Source organism: Anomalospiza imberbis, chromosome 25, assembly GCF_031753505.1.
Source record: "Anomalospiza imberbis isolate Cuckoo-Finch-1a 21T00152 chromosome 25, ASM3175350v1, whole genome shotgun sequence".
Lineage (NCBI taxonomy): Eukaryota > Metazoa > Chordata > Aves > Passeriformes > Viduidae > Anomalospiza > Anomalospiza imberbis.
The window spans coordinates 3,901,259-3,923,094 of record NC_089705.1 but is presented as its reverse complement, the minus strand read 5'-3'; the positions used below and the strand labels follow the sequence as shown (position 1 = coordinate 3,923,094).

The 21,836-nt window shown below is 58.8% G+C and overlaps 1 protein-coding gene across 2 annotated transcripts in view; it reads right to left on the bottom strand.

Moving 5' to 3' along the window:
- COL8A2 (collagen type VIII alpha 2 chain) overlaps positions 1-21,520 on the bottom strand; it is a 30,172-nt gene extending 8,652 nt beyond the window's left edge. Inside the window, exons 1-2 of one of the 2 annotated variants that reach the window (XM_068172519.1) lie at positions 21,427-21,520; positions 473-663 (exon numbers count right to left, since the gene is read on the bottom strand). In XM_068172519.1, the coding sequence (XP_068028620.1) occupies positions 473-647 (175 nt within the window). In that variant the 5' untranslated portion in view covers positions 648-663; positions 21,427-21,520. Of the gene's footprint in view, positions 1-472; positions 664-4,095; positions 4,293-21,426 lie in introns of those variants that run through there. The other variant, XM_068172520.1, reaches the window with a different exon arrangement.
- Between the last annotated feature and the right edge of the window lie 316 nt (positions 21,521-21,836).

The window sequence follows — 21,836 nt, the reverse complement described above, 5'->3', positions numbered from 1 at the left end:
CCTTTCCCGGCTGGTGCAAAATGCAGACAGGGAAACGAAATAGGTGGAGGAGTGGAAAAAGCCTTGCCAGGACAGCTCAGGTTTAACAGCAGGGAAAGGCAGAGTGCTGGGGCTTTTGTGCCTCCCGCTGTTGGGGATGGGCAGGAGGGTAGGAGCCAGAGGCTGGATAGTCCCCTGTGTCCCCTGGCTCCCAGACCAAGGTGCCCTCCCAGCCCCAGCACAGGGCTTCACTTCCCTGCTGAGCCTCTACCCGTGTCCTCCCTGTCCTTTTGCACTGGGTTAAACACCCAAATGATCTGGCCGTGCTTGGCCAAAAGTGTTTTGGACAGCAGCACCCTCGGCTGTGCCAGGCGGCTTCTGGGAGCTCTGACCCTGAAGGGTAGAGGTGACAAGTGCCCAATGGCTGTGAGGTGCCATGTCCCCTTCCCACTGCCCCATGTCCTCGCACAGTCCCACAGAGTGCATCCCTTACCCAGGTACTGCCCTTTGCCTTCACGGAACGGGGGTCCCAGGGGTCCCTTCACCATGGGCTGCATGTACTTGACTTGAGCGTAGCCCCCCACGCCGCCTCCCGCGGCCGAGCCAGGGCCCATCACCATCACCATCGTGCCCAGCATCACCAGCAGCGCCACGACGTCCGGCAGCATCCTGCTCCCACGGCTCCTGCAGACAAAGCAACAGTGACATTGGGTACACACCCCCACCTCACGGGGACCAGCTGGGAGCCTGAGAATGATCCCCGTGGGAGCGGGACTCCCGGGAAGTTGACTTTTTGTGGAGCAGATATCCTGAACATCTTGCCCTTCCTGGCAGATGGGAGATGCACGGTAAATACAGTTTATAGAATAGAATCCCACAATCACTCAGGTTGGAAAGGACCTCCAAGACCATTGAGCCCAACCTGTGACTGATCCCCACCTTGCCAGAGCACTGAGTGCCACGTCCAGTTGTTCCTCAGACACCTCCAGGGACTGGGACTCCACCACTTCCCTGGGCAGCCCCTTCCAATGCCTGACAGCTCTTTCCAAAGAGAAATTCTTTCTGATGTCCAACCTGAACCTCCCCTGACACAACTCGAGGCTCTTCCCTCATCTTGCACTGTAACCAGCCACAGGGGTGCCCAGCGGAGTCTTACAGAAGCTGCCCCGAGTGTCTGTGGTAACTCTCACATCCCTTATACATTTTAAAACAACAATGAGAGTGGGGGGGGAAAGGCAGATGAGACCTGCAGCCCACTGAGCCCAGCACTGCTGTCACATCCCTCAAGTGAGATGGGGCTCCTCTCACAAGAGCCTGTGGGAGGCACAGGCTGCCTCTGCCAAGCCCTGCCTTCCCTGGGGGCAGCCAGTGGGTGCTGAGCCTCCCGAGTGGGTGCTGACCCTTCCGAGTGGGTGCTGAGCCTCCCAAAGGGGTACTGAACCTCCCGAGTGGGTGCTGAGCCTCCTGAGTGCGTGCTGAGCCTCCCAAATGGGTGCTGAGCCTCCTGAGTGGGTGCTGAGCCTCCCAAATGGGTACTGAGGCTCCTGAGTGGGTGCTGACCCTTCTGAGTGCGTGCTGAGCCTCCTGAGTGCATGCTGAGCCTCCCAAATGGGTGCTGAGCCTCCTGAGTGCATGTTGAGCCTCCCAAATGGGTGCTGAGCCTCCTGAGTGGGTGCTGAGCCTCCTGAGTGGGTGCTGAGCCTCCCAAAGGGGTGCTGAGCCTCCTGAGTGGGTGCTGGGCCAAACCCATGATGTGGGAGCCACAAACTTGCCGCGTTTGTGGCTCAACTGCGGCGCTTCGCGGGCAGCGCCAGGAACTCGCGCGGAGGACGAGGGATGGGAGACGAGAGCAGCAGCCTCAGCCTTAAGTGCCTGTTTATTTAAAATAAACCCCCTTTATAAATACTCTCTTCCTCCAGTAATTCTCCCTGTCAGCTCCACGTGCAGAGCTGCAAACAGATTGATTTGCAAAGAACATTTATTTTTGGAAGCTTAAACAACACGTGACGCCAAAGTGCTTTTTGCTGTTTTTCCTCCTTCTCGCAATAATTGACCTGTGGTGGTTATTAATGAGAATTAAGCTCCTGGCCTGTCCTGCCAGGGAGCAGGGGCAGGGCTGCTGCATGCCGGGATTTCATCGGAATTTCCTGAATTGCTTTTGCTGAAGCAGCAGTGAAAAAAAAAAAAGCTGCAGCCTAGAGAAAAAACAACCCAAATTAAAACAAAATTAAAGCAAATTAAGTCAAGGGAGTGGAGAGCCCTAGCATGGGATTGTTCCTGATGCCACAAGGGCTTGGCAGGTTTTTGGAGTCTCCAGGGACAAGGCAGCCTTGACAGCTGGTCTTGTGCCTGGAAAATGGTCTGGGAGTCAGCTGAGGGCTGGAGGGGACAGGGATGGCCCTGCCATTAGCAGCACGATGGACCCTGTGGGGATGCAGGTGGCTGTGGCAGATGCTGGAAGAGGAGCTCTGCTCTGCCCATCCCACCGGAGCCACGGGCCCGGAGCGGTGCCATTCCCGCTAAGACACCCAGAGCCGAGGCTGTGGGTCGGGTGGCACTGCCAGGGACACGGGTGACAGCCACCCCCGGCCTCCTTGGCAGCACAGCCGGGGCCTCGCTGGCATTATTGTTTTTCTGTCTTCAGGGTCGAGGAGAGGAACTCTTCTTTTTATGAAGCATTATTTTACAAGGATTTGTTTAAGGGGGAAAGAATCCCATTTTAAGGGATTGCAGCTGTAAAAATACAGTTTCTGTTAAATAAAAGAGGAGAACAAACCCCTGAATCAGCTATTTACTTGTTTTCCTTACCTGGTATGACCCCTGTGCCTCCATCTCTACCTCCCTCCCTTCATAGCTCTCTCCTCTCCCACCTGGGCTGGAATCACCTCTTCTCCTCCCATCCACTGGGTTGTTTTCTCAGGATTCTGCCATGGGAGCAGCACCCTGGGGTGGTTCAGCCCCTTGCTGCTGGGCACTGCATCCTCCTTCTGTGAGACCTCAGCTCTCAGAGAGACGTGGGATGCAGGGAAAACGGAGCCAGAGGGAAGGGAGAGGGAGGACAAGGGAATCTGACCGCAGTTTCATTGTGTATTGGATGTGAAACTGAGTTCCCTCTCTGTGTCCTCTGTCACCCCCTTGATCCAGCTGGGTCAATTCCAGCTGCCCCAGTCTCTGCAGAGCAGCAGAGGGAGCCTGGCCTGAGCCCCCCAGCTCCCTCAGCAAAGGGGTCTCTGGTGCTGTGCTGTCCCCCCCAGCCGTGCCCAGCACTGGGGCAGGAGGCCTCCTGCTACCCGCGCTCTCCAGGCAGTGATTTAATAACAATAAAATGGAAACATCTGGAGTCTCATATGATGGATAAAGTGTGCACAACGTGCTTGTGGAGAGGCTCTTTCATGCTTGAAATCTCCTGTGTTATGAAGTGATAATTAATCACACGGAGCAGCCACACAACGCTCCCATCTCGCCTGGCAGGTCGTGAATGGTGGCAGATCCATCATGTGTATGGGGTGGCTACAGACAGACAGGGCTCACCTGCCCATCCTCCTGAGGGTCACCTGCCTGTCCTCCTGGGATCAAGAACCTGCTCTTGTATGGCCAACAGAAATCCCATGAGATTAATTTTTTTTCCCACTTGGAGCAGGGGAGATGCTTTGGGGGTCCCAATTGTAGCCCCTCCTGGCTCACTCCACTCTGCCTGGGCACTGCAGCCACCAGGCTGGGCACTGCTGCAGCTGCAGCTGCAGCCCCCCCGGCACACTCCAGTACGACCAAAACCATCCCTTGACGCAAAGCCAAGCCCAGCAGGAGCTGCTCAGCCAGGAGGGTTCATACAGGGGCAGCACTTGAGGGGTCCATGCTGTTCTCTGGGGATGCTGGAGCAGGATGGGGCCCAGCAACCCCACACTGCTCTGCTTTGGGGGAAGCAGGGCCCCGACCCAGCACCGAGACCCCTGGCACGGCTTCAGAGCCGCCGCCGCCACGCTGACGGTGCGAGTGTCGGCTCCCCTGGCAGGCGGCGAGCAGACGTGTTAAAAACCCTTGGCACGCCATGAAAGCACTGGGAACAGGGAAAAAATCTCACACTTAAACCATGAGAAAAGAGACAAGAAATGTCACCTTGTTCTTGCAGGAAAACAACCAGCCCGTGCTGCCTCTGTCGCTCCGGAACCGCTCGTGGCTTGTGCTGGGCAGCCTGGTGAGCTCCCAGCGTGTTCCTGGTGTGCTCCTGGCCATTCCCAGTGGAAGAAGGCTGCTGCCCCCCTCCCTGTCCCACTCTCCCCACAGAGCCCATGTCAGCACTCCCATGCCGGTGGACTGGGCAGTGTTCCTGTGAACACCATGGCCCTGCTTCCCCACGGACACGGCCAGGGCTGTTGGTTGAGCTGCAGCTGATTTATGGCCCCTGTTACTTAAATATTAATGAAGGGCCTGGCCGGCCCCGCGCCTGCTCCCTTTGAGGCTAATTATTTTTTAAGTCAATATATGTGATCCACGGGGGATCTGCCATTGTGACTGAAGGTCGGCACAACGGGGAGCTTGTTTAAACCCGGCAGTCAAAGCGTGGTCAGTTTGGGGCACAGCATGTGCTTTCTGGCACTCACCCCATCTGGCCCCACATCCATCCCAGGGCTACGCCAGCCCCACGGAGTGGCTCAAGGATGAGGCAGGATGGGGAATTTGATGCACTTCAACTGCATGCCCGGGCTCACTGGTGAAGCCTCATCCCATCCTGATCCCTATCCCCATGCCCATTGCTTTCCCCATCCTCTTCCCCATGCCCAAGCCTGTGCTCTGGGACCACAGGGCACAGCCACCACCTCTGGAAGTCGTGGCAGAAGCTGGTCCCGGGCTGGGGGGAGCCGTGGGAAGCACCTCGCGTTCGCCCGGGGTGGGGGGACGCAGGGAAAGGGAAGCACCGGGAGCAGCCGCGCGTGTGGGTGGGCTGGAGCAGGCGAGCTTGGCCGCCGCCGTGTCCCATCGAGCCGCTCCATCCTCCGGTCATTTACAATAAAAAATAAAGCAGGGAGGATTTCCAAGCCCAACACGGGGCTGGCCCCAGTCCAGCGGGAGGTCGATGATTTGCTTTGCGCTACACATGCTTTAAAAATAATAATAAACCGAGTCAAAAACGAAAAGTGAGCTATGAAGAGGGAGAACAGCACGTTGTTTCCGCAGGCCGGGCTGCGAAAGCCAAAGGCATCAGGGAGCAGCTCGGCTGAGCAGCGCCGGAGCGCGGGGGAGACTTGGCACCAGCCTGTCCTTAACTGCATGACACCTGATCCGATCCAAGGCTGCTGTACGCGCTGCCGGACCCGGAGCCGGAGCCGGAGCCGCGCCCGCCAGCAGCCCAGGGAACAAGAAAACATTTTCCTTGACGAAGAAAAAACACCCCACCCCATCTGCAGGGACCTGCTCCCCCTCACAGTGCCCGCGCCTGGCCCTGAACGGAGCGGGATAGGCACAGCATGGCATGGCACGGCACGGCACAGCATGGCATGGCATGGCACGGCATGGCACGGCACGGCATGGCACGGCACGGCATGGCATGGCACGGCATGGCATGGCACGGCACGGCACGGCACAGCATGGCACAGCATGGCACGGCATGGCACGGCATGGCACGGCACGGCACAGCATGGCACAGCATGGCACGGCATGGCACGGCACGGCATGGCACGGCACGGCATGGCACGGCATGGCATGGCACGGCATGGCACGGCATGGCACGGCACAGCATGGCATGGCACGGCATGGCACGGCACGGCATGGCACGGCACAGCATGGCACAGCATGGCACGGCATGGCACGGCACGGCATGGCACGGCACGGCATGGCACGGCATGGCATGGCACGGCATGGCACGGCATGGCACGGCACAGCATGGCATGGCACGGCATGGCACGGCACGGCATGGCACGGCATGGCACGGCATGGCATGGCACGGCATGGCACGGCATGGCACGGCACGGCACGGCATGACATGGCATGACATGGCAAGGCACAGCATGGCACGGCATGGCATGGCCGTGGTGCAAGCTGCCCACGGCTCACGCTGCCTGGAGCCGGGGACCCAGGGGTCCTGCAGCGATGCCAACCCCAGGGGCGGTGCCACCACTTGATCCCGCGGCCGCCGGGTCAGGGCCCAGCTCAAGCGGATTAGTGACCCCGGGCGTGTGTGCCGGGAGCGCAGCCGCAGGTCACGGCTCAGGGCTTAATCCCTCACCTCCAGCTGTCCAAACTCCTCGGGAGCGCGGCAGAGCCCCGGCAGTCGCTGCCCGGGGTGGGCGTGGGGCTGAGGCCGTCCCTGAGAAAGGGTGGGCACCCAAGAGCCAGGCGGACACCCCCGGGTCGGTTCTGGCCGGGGCACGGGTCTGGATGGAAATCCCTGGCTCGGGGCTGCAGGAACACCAAGCTCCTGCCTGGGCAAGGTTCAGCCTGGCTCACGGCATCCCTGGGGTGCTGCAGTTCTCTCGCCGATATACAGCTGGGAGGTCGCCCACGGAGGTGAGTGAGACCCAAGGGACATGTCCCCCCTTGCTCTGGCCCCAGCGGGGGGTTTCTGCACCCCAAATCCCCGCTCCCACCCCCCCGCCAGCCTCCACTCCACCGAAATACCAGAGCTGCAGCATTAATAGCAGGGTTCCCTGCCAGGTGCATAGTTTGACCAGTCAAATCACACATGCCAAACCACAGGTATTTTATGAGACGTTTCCTGTTATGAAGACATTTTTGTGGGGATTCAATTTTTTCTTCCCTTCTTCTTCCCCTCTCCTCCTCCTCCTCCTCTTCCCAGTGGGATGGTGGCCTGCCCGGAGGCCGCTGTGACGCTGTCCCTGAGGGCTGGAGGAGCAGAGCAGTAGCCAAGTGCCAGAGCTGGGCTGCAGTAGGGATGAGGGTGCTGAGGCTGTTAGGGGGTTCCATCCCCTCAGTCAGAACCCCTTTCCAGGGGACTGCACAGGGGCTGTGCAGGGTCCAAACTGCTCTGTGAACCCAGGCTCATGCCATGGTCAAGCACAGACACTTGTGCCCGGATCCTGGTGTGGGATGTGGAGCATTTGCCCAGACAGCACAGGGAAGGACAGGGGCTGCGAGCCCCAGGGAGCTGCCGGAGCATTGGGCACCACTCTCCAAGGACCCTCTGCTGGCTGGGCTCCAGGGACAGGTAAGTCCTGGTGGGAGCAGTGGGAAGCAGTTGGAGTTTTCCCGAGGTCTGCAGGTCAGACCCACCTTGCTCCTGTGCAGAAATAATGTTTTCTAAGGCAACAAGTGTTTTGCAAAGAAATCTGCTAAGCCTGGAGGGACCCGCAGAGAGCGATTCCCATCTCAGGGAATTTGCAGGCAAGAGGCCATCAACCGCAGACATTTAAACTCCCAGCCTCGTGCTGGGGTCACTGGCTTCATTATAATGAGCCTTCTGGGGCAGGGTGCTCAGGGCAGCTCCCTTTGGGGGGCTGCAGGTTGGGACATGTGGGAACGCTGTGGCTGTTCCAGCCCTGCCCACCCATCCCACGGGAAGGGGACCCCTGCTAAGGGAGATGTGGTGGGAGCCCATAACAGCACTTGGGGAGCCCACAGTGGCCCCAGGTGCAGCAAGGAGCCTCAGCAGCAGCACCTGTTCTCCCAAGGAAAAGACGTGCTGGCCTTGCACCATGGTAAATACAAGCTCCAGAGCAGTGGGACAGCATGGAGCCAGCAGCTCCCGAGCTGGCTCCCAGTGCCCCAGGACAGCTGGGGCTACTGGTCAGCAGCTCAGTCCCTGGCACAGCATCCCCACCACCGTGTCCCCACCCTGTGATTTTCCCACCTGAGCTCTCCACTCCTCCCTCAGCACCTGCCCAGGTATGACAGCAGATGTGTGAATTGCTGTGAAAGCATCCCCTCCTGTCTAAAACACCAGGAACATCCCCATCCCTGCCCCAGCTGCCCTTTCCTCTCCTTTCCCAGCTTTTTAGCAACTCCACAGGTGAGCCTGGTTGGTGCCAGCACTGCTGCTTGTCCCTGCCCGACTGGGTAGCCCCCGTTCCCGCACATCCTCCCCCCTTTATCCTCCCCAAAACCCCTCTGACACATCACCCGGTGAGACCCGCTTCACCCTCGGAGCTGCATCTCCTCGGGGGGAGACTCCAGAGCTCGGCTCCTGACCCCCAACAGGGCAAGACCCTGGTTGGGGCACCCCTGGCTACACCAGCCCCTCCCCAACCACTGCAAACCCTCCCGGCGTGGCCACTCCCCGCTTGCCACCGCTCTCTGTCCCGCCGGGTCGGTCACAGCCCTTGGGGACAACGGCGTGGCCGCGGGTGACGGGACCTGCCCGCAGCGATGCTGGGGAGGGTCAGTGTCCCCCCGAGCCGGCCCCTGCGCCGCTCCTGGGGTTAACGGGGGGAAAAAATATTGTTTATGCTTCTCTAATATCGGCCTTCTGTTTTGCATTTGCCGTTTCTTCAAAGATAGGGAGCCGCCTCTGCCAAGATTCCAGAGGAGATATCCTCAGCAATGCCGACCGCGCTCCCCACCGCACTCAAAGAAAACAAATGTCAGGCCAAGGATTGATATGAAATAGTTTAAAAATGAGAAAAAGCTGCCTTACAGCTAGGTTTACATTAAAATAAATTTCAGGAGCGGGAGCCTCGGCTGCGTCCCTCCCTGGCGGGCGGCGCTGGGGGATGGGGTTACCTGCCGGGGCGGTGCCTCGGTCCTGCCTTCGCCTCGGTAAATCGCAGCATCGACGTCTGCATCCCCCTCCCTCCACCATTTCTATACCCATCCCCTCCTCATCCTCACCCCTATCCCCATCCCCATCCCCTGCTGCCCCCAAGGCCATGCACCATAAAGGAGCACTCCTGGCACGGCAGCCATGCGCAGCTGCTTCCCCATTTCCACACCCAGGGAAGGGGATGGAGTGCACGTTTCAGGCAGTATTTATGTTATTTAATTTAATTTAATTCCTGTGAGCTGATGCGAGACCCCAGCCAGCCCGAGGTGTTCAGTGGAAACTCTGACAAGACACTCCCGTATCCCATGCTCCCGTCTGGCACAGCCTCATGCTCCTGGATGGATTTCAGATTTCCCCTGTGCCCTGTAATCCTCATTTTAGGGGGCATCCTGTCTGCCAGGCTGCGCTCTTGGGGCTCCACAGCCCTGTGGGGCTCCATGCCCCCATCCCAATGGACAACCCCCAAGTGCCTTTCCATTGGGACACTTGTGGGTTGTGCAAAATCAAGCTGATTTTTTCCCAGAATTTTGTTTGGAAATAATTTGCCTGATGCTGTCACAAGATGTTTCACCATTGCTGAATCAGCTGCTTTGATTTTTCAATTTGAAATTTCTACTTTTTTTTATTATTATTTTTTTAATTTCCACATTTCTTTTGTCTTGGCGTCAACAACCTCACAGGGAATTCCAGTGGCCCTGCTTTCCTGAGGATTATGCCAAACCCCCATGCCCCAGGACCCCGTGCAGAGGCAGCAGCATCCCACAGGACAGCACTACTCCCAGACAGGGGGTGATATGTCCTGGGGACCATGAGGTGCCACTCAGTGTCCCGACGTGCACCATCTCTGTCGTTAACCCTCTTTCAACATCACTTAGCTCCAACTTGCCATGACCCAAAGCCACATTCTCCTTTCCAGGCTCCAAATTTCCCGTTCAATCAAGCATCCCATTGATTTTGCCTCAAAGGGTTCCAGACCACACCCCTTACCTGGACCCCTTCATCCAAAATTGTGTTCATCTCCCACTGCTCTTCTCCTCCCAGTGCGACACCATGGGGCAGCTCTGCCCTGCCCAGGGCACGCAGCACCTGCAGAGCAACCAGACCTGGACAGGGCAGCCCAGAGGGAAATGGTATGGATTTAATGTGTTCCAGATCATCCCAGAGGAAAAAACACTTCTGGACCCAGGGTGGAGAAAGGAGAAGCTGGTGCAGTGCTGGGAACTGGCTAAGAAAGGAGCTGGTGACCTTCATGGCTCCTGAGCATCTGCCTTGGGCGTCGCTGTTGCCATTGACCCTTTGCCAAGCAAAACTGGGGACTTGGAGCTCCAGCACCAGTGGAAAGCAGTGCAGAATATATGGAATATTTTCTCAGTAGGACTTATTTGTTTCTGTTAGAGATGCTGGCCCTGGATGGACACGCAGCCAGTGGCACTCAGGGCTGTCTCCGTGTCCCTGCAGTGTCCCAGGGGACTGAGAATGGGATGAAATCTGGTCCCTCAGGGTCAGTCCCTGATTTTGCACCCCTGTGCTCCCATCTGGTGCATTCAAATGTTCCCATTCGGAAGCACCGGGGCGCAAAGCCGGACCCTGAACCCGGGGACAGGGAGACACTTATTACAAAACCTTTTGTTTAGGCTTGGAGCTGGAAAAGCACTCCACTCACTCCGAGTTCTCCTCCAGGCTGTGTCATGTGGGAACCTCCCTCAGTCTCCACATGGAACCCACTGCCCAGAGGGTCTCCTCCTGCCAGCAGCACGCTGCTGAGCCCAGCCAGGACCCCCTGCCTTGGCAAGGGGGCACCCCCTTGTTTGGGCACAGGTGCCAGGAGGCTGCCAGCGTGCTCAGAAGGGGGCTGGCACAGTTACGGTGGCCAAGGGACCCCAAGTGTTATGCCAATCATTTCCCCATGTTAGCAGCAGGCCCCGATCCTGGGAACAGACCCAGAGCTGGGAATAGACCCAAACCTGGGGATCAGACCTGATCCGGGGATCAGGCCAAACCTGGGGCATGTTGTTGCCTTCTAGGAAGTGGCAGGCACATGGCAGCCCCAGTTTGGGCAGGCACTGGGCATCTGCTGCAGGTGCCACACTGCCACACTAGCCTGGCATTTCTGAGCAATGAAATATGGGGATAAAATTAAATCGACCTATTCAGCCCATTTTTCTAGAGGACAATTATTTAAAAAAACCCAAAAAAACAGAAAAGATGCCCAAGGAAGCCTTCAGCCTGGAGTTGGTGGGGGAAGAACACAGGGAAAAGCTCTGGAGGCAGGGATGGCAGGAGGTAATGTCTGGGGATGGGGAGGTGACAGTCCCCTCTGTGCCTCGAGTGGCTGCAGAACCCACCTGGCAGAGGCAGCACCAGCCTCACTCCTGCTGCAGAAATCACCGGGATGAGCAGAGCTGGCTGCGATTGCAGGGGTGTCTCAGAGAGACGTGGGGCTCCACAGGATCCCACCCCACCCCAGCTGCCCTGGCAGGGCTCAGCCAGCGCCCGGCACGCCCACGGCGTGGCCAGCTCCCGGGAGCCTTCCTGCACAAGCCCACGGACATTTTCCACCGCTTTTACAGCAAGAGCATTAAAATGCTCTTTTCCGAAGGCTCGGCACGTTGAGATGTCAGGCCCTGGGTGGAATGGCGGGGGCGCGGTCCGAGGAGGGCTGTGCTCGGGGCTGGGCGCCAGGAACCCCCCATCGGTGCTGGCCTTTGCCCCCGAGGGAGGCACCGGGGGCTGCGGCCGCCTCCACCCCCGGCGCACTGCGGGCAGCGGCGAGCGGAGGCGGCTGCTTCGAGGAGCCCTGGCCGGGCTCCTGCCCCTGCACTTGGCTCCCGGCACTGTCTCCTGCCCGCTGCCGGGCTCCTTTTGTTGGGAACTTAGGGCTGCCCCTTCCCACGGCCCCCGCTGGGCTCTGCCAGGGCCGGACCGTGGCCCTGATGAGCCAATGGAAAGCAAATTCCGTGCAAGGCCAGTGTCCCACGGCCTCCGGCCGCTCCTGCCCGCACCAGCCCAGCGCCAACACGGTGTGCGGCCGGGCAGTGCGGGAGGTGAAGTGCTTCCTCTCCTCCCGGCTCCTCAGCAATCGGAGATGGCCAAGGGGCTACTTGGCGGCAGCCAATGAGCCCTCTGCGTGCCCTAGGGATGCTCCGGCACCCAGCCCCTGTGGCAAACTCATCTCCGGGCATGGCTGGTGTCTGCTGCCCGCTTCTGGACAGCCCTCCTCGCTGTGGGGCAGCCAGGTCTGGGGAACATGTCCCGTGAGGAGGTTGGTGGGAGCAGGGATACATCCCAGCTGGATGTCCCAGCACTTCAGGAGGGGTGGGTGCAAGTGGGGCTGGGGAGGGGGACACAGGGGATGTTGTGCAAGAGCGGCCAGGACGGGGCCGGGAAGCGGGTGCCGAACGCAGCAGCCACATGCCCTGTGTCAGGGCGGTGGGGCTAATTCAGGAGCTTTCAGCACCACCCAGAGATGTGTCCGACGCTTTTATTTACAAACCCACTGGCTCCTGCGCAGCTCCAGCTTCTCACATGCAGGAAAAAGCCCGTGGGAGCCAAGACAAACAGAGCCAGCAGCATCCCTGCACAGCGGGAGGCAGCGCCGAGCGGGCCAAGGATGCTCCGGCTGGAACGCCCGGCCCTGGTGGCCAGAAGTGGCCGTGCCCCGGCACCACGGCCCCGGGGCCGGGCTCCAACAGCACAGGCTGCCATGGCATTCACGCAGCTGCCCTTTGTGTGCTGGCTGTGCAGGGGCCCTTTGGATCAGGTGGGGGGATGCCAGTGGGATTCCAAATGCTGCCCCAGTGCAGGGGATGCTGCTCGTGCCCAAAGGTAAAGAGGGATGTGAATTCCCACAGCTCCCATCAAGCATGAGGGTGAGGTCCAGCCCTGTGTGAGGGGCTAAAAGGGCTGTCCCTGGATGGATTGCCCCAGCACTGGCTCCAGCCCCCAGCAGCGTGGCAACAACTGGGTTATTGTCAGTGTGTGCCAGGGACATGAGTGTGACAGGGAGTTCAACAAACCCAGTGCTTTCTGCTGGTCCCAGCCCAGGCTAATCCCATAAGATGCCCTGTCAGCACAGCCAGCAAGGAGAGACAGCAGCTCCTGCCCCACCATCTCCCCCAAGCACCATCCAGGGGCAAAGCAGTGCCATGGCCCCAGTGCTCCTAGTGGGCCCAAGGTGGATGCAGACAAAGGCACTGCAAGCGCCAGCTCCAGCTCCAGCTGCTCTGGGGACTCGGCTAATGGGGTCCATTTGCTGGGTAGTTCTTGGAATAACAAATTGTATCATCCAAAAAAGCAAAACCACAAAAGGGGATCGGCTTGCAGCTCAGCTCACAAAAGCCCCTTGTCTGGAGGCCCCCCGTGCCCCCCAGTCTCCCAGAGAAAACTCCATTTAACCAAAATAAACAGCATGCCCAGCCCTGTGCTCTCACGCTCCGCGGCAAACTGCGGAGCGACGCGGATCAACCCGACCCTGAGGTTGGCAAACGCCATCAGCCAGGCACCTGGCTGTGCCACGCGGTGCTGGAGCTGCTGACCACTCCTCTGGAGTGCCATCCAGCCAAAACTGAGCTGGCTGGTGCTCGGAGGGCTCTGGCCATGGTGCAGACCCCAGTGCTGCTCCATCTCCCAGTCCATCCCAGTTAGCAGCGCACACACGGAGGGAAAGGGCAGGGCTCGTGCAGGAACAGGGAAGACGAAGCCATGGATTTCCCTGCAGCAGGACGAAAGATGAGGGTGGACACCTGCTAAACCCTTGAATCCCCCTACTCACCCCTGCCAGCTTCCTGGCAGGCTGGAGCCCACTGGCCAGGCAGGAGGTGGAAGTTCGGAGCAAACAAGGTTCCCAGCATGGCAGGGATGATCCCAGCCTGCAGCAGGACCAGTTGGATGAACCCATTGGCTCCCTCTGGTTTCCAACTCGCACAGGGATGTCCCGTGTCTCCTCTCATTGCCCCAGGGTCACCCAAGGTCACGAGCTCCTGTTTGCATCCTAGGAGGACACAGTAGCTGAGGTGCTCACCTGGGTCCTGTCCTGGGAGGCTGCAAGCAGGGGAAGATTGAAGGGAGGGGAGTTACAGCCCTTCCCAGTGGGTCAGGTCTCCAAGTTTATGGGATTTTTGAGCTATTTCTCCTGTTGGGATTGGATCCCAGGGTCTAAGCTCCCTCCCAAGCCAAGAGCCCTCCAGCAGCAGCCCTGCAGAGATCCTGCCTCTGGGAAGGTGCCCTGCCATGTCCCAGTAGTAGTGGACAGAGGTTTGTTTCTCCCATGGCTCTGGTCTTCACACCTTCTCATAAAAGGCAGAAGCACCAGCTCCCAACCCTTGTTCCCACACTGCTTCTGCCCCCAGCCCCAGTCAGGTATCCCCAGCCCCAAAAATCACTTGAATTATTGACAATCTGAGCAGTTTTGCTCTGGTTTTGGACTGGGTTCCACCCCTGGGCCAGCTGCTACCAGCCAGGGGACTCAAGCAGATGGTCTGTGATGCCCCCATCCCACACATGCAGGGACAGCACCGGGATGGGAACGGTCACGGCCACAGCCACACCCTTCACGGAGCTCTGGGGACAAAACACCTGGACTCCCACATCTCCTGGGAGCACAGGACGGGATGGGACGGCTGGAGCTCCATGCCTGGCTGTTTCTCCAGCATCTCTTCCCAGCTGGATGCCCCCAGGAAGCGAGGCCGGCGCAGCTCCGGACCGTGGGCGACCCCGCCGTCATGGCCCATCTGCCGCGGGTAATTCGCCGCCTGCCCGGCAGCGCTCTGGCTGCATTCCTGCCCTAAGTACCACGGATTTGCTGTGCTTTATGAAAAACGAGAAGAATGTTTTAAATGAAATTAATTCTGACGAACCCAAGATTTCATAAAAGCACTGCCCGGGCATGGTTTGGCACAGGCCTGCTCTTGTTCGCTCTAGTGCCTCCCTGGGGGGAGGAAAATACCAGGCTTGGCATAAAATAATTACAGACTCCTCGTACAGCTCAATTTATGGCTGCTCGAGGAGCGCTGGGGTCTTGCCCTGGCCCGTAGCTGATGGCTGGCAATGACCACATCACATGTGGTCTTTAATGAGTGGCTAATGGAAGAGACCATCAGCACCAACTGTGCCATGCTGTCGGAGCAGTGCCAGACACCTGAGTGTCCCACACCAGGCCTTGAGGGGTCATCTCACACTGCCACATGAGCTGGCACTTCCCAGCACGGCGCAGTGTTGGCAGGGACAGCGTCTGTTCGTGGTGCGGACGTGTCTGCGCCGGCGGTGGGAAGGAGCAAGCGGAGGATCGGGAAGCGGGCACGGAGCCACTGGTGCTCGGCGCGGCCCCACCAGCTTCCTTCGGATGCAGACAGGGGAACTGCTGCGGCCCTGCCCGGCTCTCCCTTTCATCTTGACTTTAAAAAGCCATTAAATTGAAACCATAAAGGCACCCAAGCCCTGAAGCGACTGCGCTGTCCCGCTGGCCCCCGCGCCGGGGGATGCTCGGCAGGACGCGAGCAGCAGGAGCAGCTCGCGGGGTTTGACCTTGTTATTTATGTAACACAAAGCTCTTTTCCTCTGTTCATGCACTGCCATGAGCCAGAGGCTGAGACCCCCACAATGTGACCCTCAGGGGTCTGTGGGCCCCGGGCAATCACTGGGCTTTGGGGTCCTTGAGCTGCTGTGAGGGGCAGGGGGTTGGCCCAGGTCCAGCTGTGGAACAGGCTCCCCAAGGATGTGATGGAGACAGAATGCTGAAAGTGTTCAAAAAACAGACGTGGCACTTCACAGCATGCCTTAGTGGGCATGGGGTATTTGGTTGAAGGTTGGACTTGATGATCTTGAAGGGCTTTTCCAATCTTAATGATTCTGTGTGCCTGGGCACAGCCTTGGTTTGGGGTCTGCCCTTGACCCAAGCTGCCCTCCCTGGGTCTGTGAGCTCTGCCCTCCAGGGTTATCAGCTCAGCCCTACAGGGCCCAAAGCATCTGAAATTAAAGGCAAAGCAAAGACAAAGGTATCGCCGCTGTAATCCAAACCCAGGCCCAGGTCAGGATCTGCCTGTGGGTTGTGAGTGCCAGACTGGCAATATCAGGAAATATGAAGAAATAGCAATAAAAGTAGTCTTGTTCTTGTCTGCTGGCTTACAGTACATGGAGCAGTGAAAAATACCTTTCTGCAGTGGTTGACAATGCACGTTTGAGGCTGGAAATATGCTTCTCTGGCAAAAGCCCACATATTTAACCCCGGTGGGCACCAGCAGCTCACCTTGTGAGTCCAGAGCAGAGCTTCAGGGAGGGCAGTGGAACTTCCCAGCCTGCCTGGGCACAGCAGCTCAGGAGATGCTGCTCTGGGCGCTGACATGGAGCAGGATGTGAGGGTGATAAGTGTTGAGTGTTGAAATGAAAGCTACAGTGAGAGCAAAGGACCTGCTGCAGCTCTGTGCCGTGCCAAGCCTCCCGCCGCCTTATCGGTGCTTCCCTGAGAACGATGGCTGTGTTGTCCTGACATTAAATATTCTCCTTGTGGTGATCCATATCTCCTCCATTTCAGTCGCAGCACCCGAGCACTCCAGCCCTGATGCACACCCTGGATTCACACTCCCGGCCCTGGAGTGAAGCCAAAATCTCCAAAGGAAAAATGCAGCCAGAGCTTCCAAGTTTCGTGGTGAAACCACATGATTTTGATGGGAAGCCATAAATCAGTCCCAGGCTCTCTCAGCCTCCGGTAACTTCTTAAAACAAACCTGGGCTGAATTCTGGGTCTTGTAATGAAATCTGAAAGCAGGTGAATTGGCCACAGGGCTTGTGCATCACCACAAGGGAGTGCACGGAGCAGCCTCGGCTGCCCCGAGTCTTGTCGGAGTGGGTTCAACTATCCCACAGTGATGGGGCACAACCAAAGCATCTTCCACCTTCTGTGGTATCCAAGGACAGAAGAGGCCTGAGTGCTGCCCAGTCACTGCAGCACTGCTGAGACCTTCCCAGCCCTGGGGGCATGGACACCACCCTGACAGTGGGGACAAGACAGGGAACACCCCAGCAATGAGATGGGCAGGACCTGCTGCCCTGCCCTGCCAGGAAAATGGGCCATAGGGAAAGGGGCAAATCCTCATGTGGCTGCAGGGATGGGGGCAGTTCTCTGAGGTGGTCTGGCCTCAAGGGCCTTAGGTTTCGGCATAAAACAAAGTGAAGGCTCTTATTTGGCTAATGTGCCTCTGAAGAAAGGCTCTATCCTTGTTTGCTCCCACTGCTGCATTGTCTGTGGATAAAGACAGGGATAGTTCTCATCTGATACGGCAATATCATCTCGCCCATCTGGACAGGGCTCTTTACAAGACCCTGCTTTAGAATTTAGATCCCTGGGAACTTGGAAGGCAGCGATGAAACAAAACCCTCCACCAGAACAATAAAGAGGCTCTCAGCGACAGCCAGAGCTCTGTGGGGCAGGCACAGGAGCACTGCGAGGTCCCAGGGGTCCAGCATTGCCAGACTGCTCCAGCGTGCAGCAGGTTTGCAGAAATCTGCTGGTTTGGGGCAATTTCTGGGGCCACATCCTGCCTGGGGAAGGCAGAACTTGGGCTGGGAGTGCTGCAAGAAATAAGGACTCGGGTTTTTGGTAAAACAGACAAGCTGGGCAAGGCATTGCATCGGCCACTGCATCCGCAGCAGGTGGACACTGAAGTCGTTGTCCTCCTCCTCGACTGCTCCCTGCCAAGCCCTGTCCTGGATGGAGGTGCCTGGAAGAGCCTCTGAGGACAAAAATCTCCAGATGGGCCAGCGGGATGGGCTCGGCCCCAGGGAAGGTCACAGAGACCAGACTCTGCAGATTTTGGCTGCAGTTGCTGCCTGTGAGCTGGAGCTTTGCTCCGTGAACTCGGCTGACATTAGGGCCAGAGGACATGGGAGCACTGGGCTGAGGGGACAGCAGACACCCTCACACTGCCACCTTTGGTCCTTTTTAGGACCCATCTCCCACCTGCATCCCCCAGCCAAGCTCGGGAGCACTGCAGGGGGGCAGCAGCCATTAGGAGCTGTGGAGTCCCTGCTCCTGGGATGCTCCTGTGAGAACATGGGACAATGAGGCAGGATGTGGCTTTGGTGAAGAGTCCAGCTCCTGAAGCTCTTTGGGGCAGACAAGCAATGCCCAGGGGTGAGCCAGGCTTTTGGGGAGCAGACCATCACATCCCACCAGCCACGCCAGCCCCTGCCCCCCCGGCCCCGTGCAGATGTTTCCCGGAGCACTGCCATCCCTCCAGCCCTTCCCGGCCGGGATGGATCCCATTGCTTTGAAGTCTGCAGCCGATGCACAGGGTTATGCAGCCAGAGCAGACAGCCCTGGGGAAGAGCCAGGCAGCCAGGGATGTGACTCAGGAACGGCTCCGGTGACAGGGGGAAAAGGAAAAGCGGTTTATTATGTCTGTGCCGGCGTCCAAGTCGCCAACGCAGGGAAGCAACGTGCAGCTGAGCCCTGAGCAGAAGGGGAGAGCTGAGGGGCTGGTGGTGTGGGGTGTCACCCCTGCCTCACCAGCCACCCTGAGGGTCCCAATCCCACTGGATTACTGTAGGACACAGCCAGGTTCCAGCAGCACCCTGCCCTGCTCCCCAAATGTCCAGCACAGGGAGCCCCTGAGTGCAAAAGAGGGAACGGGCATGTGTCAATGGCTCCCCCCTCACCCCGCCTGTGTTAAGCCAGTTAATTACCTTCTCTAATTAGCTGTGACAAAGTACACGGGGGACTGGGGATGCTCAGAGTCTAGCACGTGCCCAACAGAGTCGATGGCCTGCACCCTCTCCCAGAGGGAAAAACATGGGATTGAGAAACTGAGGGAAGACAAATGCAATTTGGTGTCTTTTTATCCCTCCCTTTCCTGAACGATGAGATTTTATTGTCACAGATATTTTCTATAGTGCGGGGGAATGAAAATTCAGCTCCTTCCTGGGCTGTGGACAAGATGAAATAGGAGACAATGACAGAGGGGTGTGTGGGGACAGACAGGACCAGCCCCACGCCCTCCCCACCGGGTTAATGCCTTTTGCAGGTGCCAGTGCCCAAATCCCCTTCATCCGCCCTTGTAGCAGGGTGTGAGGAGCCCAGCTACTGCCGGCCATGGTGCCCAGTGCCCGTGGGGGAGGTTTTGTCCCTCACATCACAGACCCAGAGAGCAGACAGAACGTTAAATCCAGGCGGTTTCACCTCCACCTTCCCGGGAGAGAGAGGCTGCACCGCCCGCCAGCAGCCGAGCACTTGGATGCACCACGCAGCGCCGGTGTCCCATGATGGATGAGCACTGAAAACAACACCCTGCTAATCTGCCATAAAACTGTCTTCCCAGTTCCTTCGGAGAGGATTTACAGTGGTTCAAAGCATCCTGGAGTGGGCGGCAGAGGCGAGAGCTCCCCGCGGGTGCTGCCCCCACACCTGGGGCACCTTGTGGCATCGGGGTGATGCCCCCATATCTTGGCCCCCAGGCACTCCACTTGATTCCCTCCAAACTAACGCTCCTCAACAGGGACTTGGCAGCCCCCCAGAGCAGATCAGTGACCCCAGGGTCAAGCCTGACCCCAGGAGCCCCTCACCAAGGTCCCAGGACCCCCCAAAAGGGCCCCTCTCTGGGCTGTTCCTGTGCCCTGTGCTGAGGGCAAGCAGGGCAGGCTCTGCCTCGATAGGGACAGCTGGTCTGTAGCTATGGCCACAGCCTTGGTGACCATCACTCGAGGGACAGCACCTCGCCCAGCCATGGGCTCACCGAGAGGTGGCCGCTCACCAGCCCTGGGGCTTTCTGGGCATGTGATCCTGGGGAGTTTGAGCCACAGCTCCCGAGCACAGCCCATGCCGGGCCCCTCTGGCACCAGGAAATCTCCCAGCACTGGGCACAGGGAAGGGGAGCGCTGCCCCTATGCTCCCCCTGCTCCGTATCCAAGTGGGAAACCAAAAACCCAACGCAAGGCGAGCTGTGCTGAGCCCCTGCCAAGAGCCACGGACAGAAATATCCTTGATTTCACCAAGGTGTGAATAACTTTTGACACTTCTAGGGCTTATTGCCTTAAAAAAATCCCCCCGCAGTCCCCATTCACACTCGGCAGGACTGTGTTTCATATGAATGGAATATATGAATCACTGCAAAGAATTTAAATGCTTCCCTGTACAAAGAAACGCTCCCTCCCCGCCTCTGTGGCCGGGCTCTGCACAGCCTAAAACAAAGGCATGGCAGGAGACGGGACAAATCCCGATCACCAAACTGCTGCCTCCTTGGACAAGGGCAGCCTGGCCTCTCGGTTTGGCCCAGCGCAGTGGGGCAGAGCCTCCACCACCTATTTCAATCCACAACCAACTGCCCTGGCCACAGCACTCGTGGTTTCCGAAATCCCAATGAGCCCCTGACAGCTGCTGGATTCACATCTCTGTGTGCTGTTCGCGTTTTGGCTCCGCTCCTGCTTCTAAACCCCAGTTTTCAGATTGGAACAGGCAAAGAAAATTGCTTTATTGCCATTCCTCTGCCCAGTCTGGGAGCTGGGACAATCCCCTCTGCTGGGAGATCGGGTCAGCTGGGCTGACGGAAACCAGGCGAGTCTTCCTGCAAGAGCCTCTCCCATTTTTTAGCACTTTGGGTTTTGCTGCTTCTTTTCCCTTTGGGCAACAGGGCAAGGAGGAAAAATGCAACTGGAAGCCTGGTGCAGCCCCGCTGTGTTTCCAGCTGTGATATTTCCCCTGGCATCGCTGCCTCGGCTCCACACACGCGGTTGTGTCCAGAGCCCCAGAGGAGTGAGGAAAGCCAAGATGGGGCTTCAGGCACCTGGGTCACATTGCTTCCTAAAAGAGCAGGGACAGGACAGCCCCTGTGCCCCACCACGGCACTGCTCCTGCCCAGGGGGCTTGCAGCCACCAGCCCTGCTGCCAGATCTGTGTCCTAAATTCGTAGGATCCGGCTCTGAAAGGAGCCGCTTTGTTTCCCAATATCCCTCGCAGACGGATCAAAACTGCATTTTTACAGAAGCAATAAAAATCCCAGGAATTCACCGGCCTTATGATTTATTAAACATGTTCCTTATAGCAAAGCTGCCCATAGATGAGAAATATCTCCGGTAGGTTATTGCCTGGCCTGGGGCTACCATACAGGGGGGATCTTTCCTGGGTTATTGGGAATGTTCAAAGCTGGAGAACCTGGTAGCTCAGGAGCCACTTAACAGCAACACTCTTGAAAAAATAAGCACCTGGTGTTTCCCAAGGTTTTTGTGGAAGGCACCACAGTGCCAGTACCCGGGAATGGTGCCGGTACCTGGGTGGAGATGTTGGAGCTGCAGGAGGAGACAAGACTCCAGGCAGGGCTGGAGCAGCGAGTGCCAGCAGTGGCTGTCCCAAAGGTCACGGCACTTTCCCCAAAACACTCTTGTTCTCACAAACATTTCCTAACAACAGAAAGAAGGGGCTGGGCACCGGGAGACGGCAGAGGCTCTGGGGAGGATTCGCTGGGAACGGGACGTGACTGAGGTGGGTCAGAGGAGGGAGAAAGCATGAGAAGAGGTAAAGTAGAGGAAAGCGGGCTCAGACCTGCCCGAAGAGGGATGACTGGAGAGTCCTGCGGTGTTCCTCGGGGAAAAGGCACCAGAACAGCGGGACTCGTGACTGGGAAATCCACGGGATCAACTCCTGCCCGAGCCCGGCGCAACCCGCGGGACGCGCAGGCGAGCGGGACCGGGAGCGGCACCGGGAGCGGCGGAGCCCTGACCCCATCCCGGCGGAGCGGCGCGGACCTTACCTCACCTCCCGTCGGCGCGGCGGAGCGGAGCGGAGCGGAGCGGAGCGGCGGGCACGGGCGGCCGCTGGCGGGAGCGGCGGGCCGGGCCGGGCCGGGCCGGGCACCCCGCGGGGCGGAGCGGGGCGGGCGGGAGGGCGGAGCGGGGCCGGGGGCGCGGGAGGTGCGGGGGATGCGAAGCGGGGCCGGGGGCGCGGGGGGACGCGAAGCGGGACGGGGGGATGCGGAGAGAGGGATGCGGAGCGGGATCAGGGGTGCGGGGGACGCAGAGCGGGACCAAAGGTGCGGGGGGTGCGGAGCGGGGCCGCGCCGGAGAGGGTGCTGAGATTTCTCTCTTTTCCCTCTTTTTTTCCTCTCTCCCCTTGGCCCGGCCGCGCCGCTCGTTCCTCCGGCGCAGGAGGGAGACTGCGCGC